Below are 5410 nucleotides of genomic sequence, written 5' to 3' on the forward strand. Positions count from 1 at the left end.
ATATATATATATATATATATATATATATATATATATATACACACACATATATATATATATAATAGGTAGAACATGTAGGGCTTAGAGGTGGTAAATCATTATGGAAGTAGATTTCCCAGTCTTGCTTCCATGGAATGGCTGGTGAGTTTGAACTGCCAGCCTTCTGCTTAGTAGTCAGATGCCTTAGGCACTGTGCTACCAGAGCTCCTTCAGGGCTGAGAAAGCCTGGTCTAATTCTGCTTTGTCCTTGCTCCTAGCAAAGAGTTTCTGGGAGTCCAAGAAACTAGTTCTAGGGCTATCCCTCTTGACACCCGAGCTCATGTCTTGTCTCCCCTAAAATGTGATGCTGCTTAAAACTTTCCCTAACTTCTTATGCTTTTGGGGACTACCTCCTACTCCACTTGTATCATTTAGGAATTGACAAACACCTCAAAGAGAAAAAACAGGAAATTATGCTACTTCTCCATGCTTCCCTTCTCTCTAGGATTTGACTTTGCAAAATCTAGCTGCCTTATTAGTCCTGAAGTCCAATTTCCATCACTCTTGGACTGTGCGTGTACCAACAGCTATTTAGTCAACACTTTCTGCTTGGCCTTCCTCTGGGAATCAGAACCTCTTACTCAGTGTGGCATATGAACTGGCAGAGTTCTGAAGGGGAAATACAGCATGGAATGTTGGACTTACCCCAGTGGATTTCCTATCTCTTAAGAAAGGAATTTTGACCACTCAGCTCTTCTTAGCAGCTCTCCCATGCTCCTCGACTTTTTTGTTTCTCTCTTGCTCATGCCCTCTCTCTTTCAGTATCACTCTAAACATATACATATATATTTGATCTGCTGCAAGCTACTCCATGGTAGCTTCAGGCAGAAGTCCCCACAGATTTCATTTATGTGGAATGTGTGCGATTCCAATTGGCCCAAATTGGCCTGTATCTTTCTAGCTCCAGAATGTTGGGGAACCTTAATATTTAGAGGAGTGAGTATAGCTGAAAGTTACTCACTAAGGAAACAACAGAATGAATCATTAGTTTAGAACAGTGGTTCTCAAAGTGTGGCCACTGGAGCAGGAATATTGGCATCTGAGCATGAGTTCCAGACTCTTTATTAGTATAATAACAATTAATATTAAAATAGTAATGATTTTGATCAAACCTTACAAAGCAATTTAAGTTACTTGTCTCTTCTCCTTCAAGTCACATTCCAGAGCCTCTGAGACTTCTCCAATCCCCTTGGCCTTGAATTTTTTTTTTTTTTTTTTTTTCTTCTTGAAACACAATGTATAACCTGTGAGTTTATTAGAAATGTACATTATTGGGCCCCAGCCCAACCTACTGAATTAGAATCTTTGGGGATGGAAACTCTGCTTTAACAGGCTGTCCAGGTGATTCCTGTGCATACTAAGGTCTGAGAGCCACTGGGCTGTGAAAGAGGCAGCTGCAAATCCGTGCTGCACATCGTATTCCTGACGTCATTATTAGCCTTTGAAATCCCTTGCCTTCACAGGGGCTCCCATGGTGTCAGCCATCTTTTAGGTACTCGGATGATGTGGTTGAAGGTAAGACTGCCTGGCTTAATGATTGAGATCACTTAATAAAAGTCTTATCTTTCAGGGACATCCTCCTCATTTACAAGATGACAGAAAGTTCCTGTGCACATTCTACAAGGGAGAGAATAAAGGTTATCTTATGCACCATCTAAAGAGTCAGGAATGTCAGACAACCATAATTGGGCAACTAATAATGGCTGCTTATTATGATATCCATGAAACTCACTGCCATCGAGTCAGATCCAACTCACTGCGACCCCTTCTTGGGTTTCCGAGGCAATATCACTACAGTAGATTGTCCATTCTTCCTTCCGAGGAGTGTCTGGTGGGTTTGCACTGCTAGCCTTCTGGTTAACAGTCAAATGCCTTAGGCACTATGCCACCAAAGTTCCCATGATATCCATGACATCCATGAGGTGCTACAAAAATACAAACTCTCAACTGTCAAAGAATTTATGCTCAATTATGTTCAAATTGGCCACTATGTTCAGTAGGTGATCAGCATGTCATCTTTGGAAAAGAAGAGCCAAGATTCCAGGCTCAAAGAGGAAGACAATTTAGCATCTTATTGGGTTGGTTGTGTGTGTGTTAACTTATTTCAAATACCATTAACACATTCTAAGAAATATTTTGCTAAAAGTGGTAATATGCAAGGTTAAATCTAAACTGAACCCCAAGAGGTGATAGACTAAGAGTAAAGAACAACTGGAAATGAAAATAGTTGAAGAAATATGTCAGAGAGTTTGAAATAATAACATCAACAACAACAACAAAATAGAAAACAAAAGTAGAATAACATTTTAAAAACAGCATTTAACTTCAAGAACACTAAGGACAATACATATGAAACCATGATTTCTTAGGGAAAACCACTGGCCCCAGGAGGCAGAGGGGAGACAGGAATCTGTCCTACCTCCTCTAGATGCACCATGAGAGTGACATTGTGCCCTTGTTCTGCAGTCAGCTTTCCATCAGCAGTGACGATCCGGAGCCCCCGTGGGGCCTTCCCTGGACACTTCTGTGGTTTGGCAGTATACTGTTCTCTTACTCCATCAGTGCAGTTATTGGAAACCACCTTCCTATAACTAAATGGAGAAAATCTCAAGTCATAGCCCAGCTCATTATCATTCATATCACTCCTAAGGTTTTTAAGCTGGACTTACTGTCTAGCCCAGAGGGCCATCAATAACCTCCTTTCATCTTGCTGTGAGGATCAGAGCCAATTCATCTAAAGCACCCAACAGAGAGAAAGGCTTATTGTAACAAATTGTACCTATTGTTAAAAATTTAATTCACTTATTCTTTTATTCATCTAATCAACTGATGAGTCATTTCTTCATTTGAGGGCTATGGAAAATACACAGTAGTACACAGTACGGTCCTTGCCCTCAATGAGTTTATAATCTAGTTGAAGACACATATGTGGATAATCTAGGATATAATTAAAAGGTTATATAAGTAACAGCTAGAATGAGTAATATACATTAAAAAATTTGCATTTCAGATAAAGGAGAGAATATTTTGGTGATTTTATTCAGCATTTGATTTCAGAAAAGAAGTGCCAGTAATGGTGAAGTGCAGAAAAACTTGGCTAGATCTGGTAGTTTCTACCCAATATTTCATGAGGGCTTATACTGGCTGACCTAATGGAATCTTTCAGCAAGGAGCACTCAGTCTTTGTAAGTTGATTGAATCCTTCCTATTCTTGCTTACTGTTCTTGTTTTAGCTTTAATAGAAAAAAAAAAAAAGTTATCCTATATATTGATCCTACATAATTTATCAGATTTACCAGTTTATTAGAACCTGTTGTTTAAAGATGACCAACCTCTAAGATTTTTGAAGTCCATCATCTTTTGTGTGGGGTCCACAGTAACTGCTTTATTTATTCGCACATTGATTTGCCAAGTCCACTTGCCTAAAGTTAGTGGCAGAACTCAAAATGGAAGCAATCAAAGCCCAAGGTCTTTCCACTCTTCTCACTCAGCTGGAAAACTTTTTCTTGAAAAGGCCAGAGAGTAAACATTTTAGGTTCTATGAACCATTGGGTTTTTGTCACAACTACTCAACTCTGTGGTTGTTACCATGAACATGGTCATAGAAAAGACATAACCGAACAAATGCAGCTGGGTTCCAATTAAGCTTTATTTACAAAAACTGGTGGTGAGCAGATTGAGCCTGCAGTTGCTAGTTTTCCAATCCCTTGAAGTCTAGCAAGCGTTCTTTCGTCTGTTGCTGTGTCAGCATTGAATACCTGAAAGCATGGTTGAGAAATTCAAAGGAGACACTTTCTGGAAGAGTCTTTTAAACACTATGGATCACTCCACAGTCAATTCTTTATGTTTAACAACTTGCTACCTAGTTCTTTTCTCTTCCAATCTATTTTACGTATAAATACTGGGTCAGTATTTCTAGAATTCCAGTTTAACATCCAACCTTTCTACTTTTCAGCTGTGTGACCTTGTACAAGTTACTTTGAGAAGTTTACTAATTCAGAAATGGAGATAATATTTCTACTCACCTCATAGGGCAATTATAAGGATTAAGAACATAGAGGGCTTAAAATCACTCTGACAATTGGCAAATGCTCATGATATATCAGTAATTACTTTTATCCTATATTAATAGTTCTCTTCCCTGCTCACAACCATCATGGCTTTCATAGGTTTTTAGGATAAGTTGCAAATTCTGTTCTTGTACATGAAGCCTTCTACAAGCTAATTTCTTTCTACTTTCTTGACACTTTCCCCATAACAAGCTCATTCTGCCCTAGTCAAACCTCTTTCCAATTCTTCCTGAACAGGCTTCTTTTCCTTTGCTCTTCTGCTTCCATGTTTTCTTGCATCCTCCACTAGTGGCCTAAACTTACCCACTCTTAAAGGGGAATCTCAACTCCTGCCTCCTCTAAGACAAATCTCTTGACTATGACAGTAACATAGTAAGAAGTCCATGTTTAGAGAGTGTTTACTATTTTCTAGTCATTGTGCTGTTGTTGTTGTTGTTATTTGCCGTCGAGTCGGCCCCGACTCATAGCGACCCCTCCTTGGGTTTCCGAGGCAGTTATCACTATGGAAGTAGGACTGCCCAACCTTCCTTCCGAGGAGTGGCTGGTGGGTTTGAACCACCAGCCTTCTGGTTAGCAGTCAAGTACCTTAGCCACTATGCTACCAGAGCTCCCTAGTCATTGTGCTAAGTTCTCTAAATGAATTATCTCATTTATCTTCAAAATACCCTTAATAAGGTAGATACTGCTTTTTATTCCCAATATACAGATAAAAAAGTTAAGATCCGTAGATGTTAAATAGCTGTTTCAAGATTACACAGCCAGGACCTCAGATAGTGTCTCTGGAACACACCTTCTCTAACCATTATACTGCACTGCCTTTCTAAGTTAAATAAGGTAGTCCCTCTATAGGGCCACTAGGAATCAGAATCGGACTCATCAGCACGCAGCAACATCTTCCTCCTGTAAACTCTTAAAGGAGTCCTTATGATTTATTTGAATTTGATAGGACTCTTCTATGCCTCAGATTGTTGTCTTCTTATGTGTGTCTTCATGGACTTTAAGCACCCCGAGGGCCAGTTTCTGCACCACAGTTGGTAATTAGACACTTGTATGGTGGTACCAGTTTAAATGCTGAAATTTCAGCAAAGTGGTTGGTTACTGCCACTGCCCCCCAAGGGCCTTGGCCACCAATCCAGCTGTGCTGACTCCCATGCTTGGAGTGCCTGCCCTGTTCATAGCCAAGCACTTAAAGGGTTAACATTCAGCCTAGCAGGGGAGCCTCCAAGACCTTGCATCTGCTCTAAATCCTCTGCCCATTCTGACTGGTCATTATCATGTGTAAGTATTCTGAACATTACCAT

At 39.9% G+C, this 5410-nt stretch overlaps 1 protein-coding gene across 1 annotated transcript in view; it reads right to left on the reverse strand.

Moving 5' to 3' along the window:
- SORCS1 (sortilin related VPS10 domain containing receptor 1) overlaps positions 1–5410 on the reverse strand; it is a 682844-nt gene that overhangs the window by 78820 nt on the left and 598614 nt on the right. The window contains exon 18 of the mRNA XM_007941533.2: positions 2459–2630. Within this exon, the coding sequence (XP_007939724.1) occupies positions 2459–2630 (172 nt within the window). The remainder of the gene's footprint in view (positions 1–2458; positions 2631–5410) is intronic.

The sequence above is a fragment of the Orycteropus afer genome, unplaced genomic scaffold, assembly GCF_000298275.1.
Source record: "Orycteropus afer afer isolate SDZICR_OR568_19922 unplaced genomic scaffold, OryAfe1.0 scaffold00082, whole genome shotgun sequence".
NCBI classification, from domain to species: Eukaryota; Metazoa; Chordata; class Mammalia; order Tubulidentata; family Orycteropodidae; genus Orycteropus; species Orycteropus afer.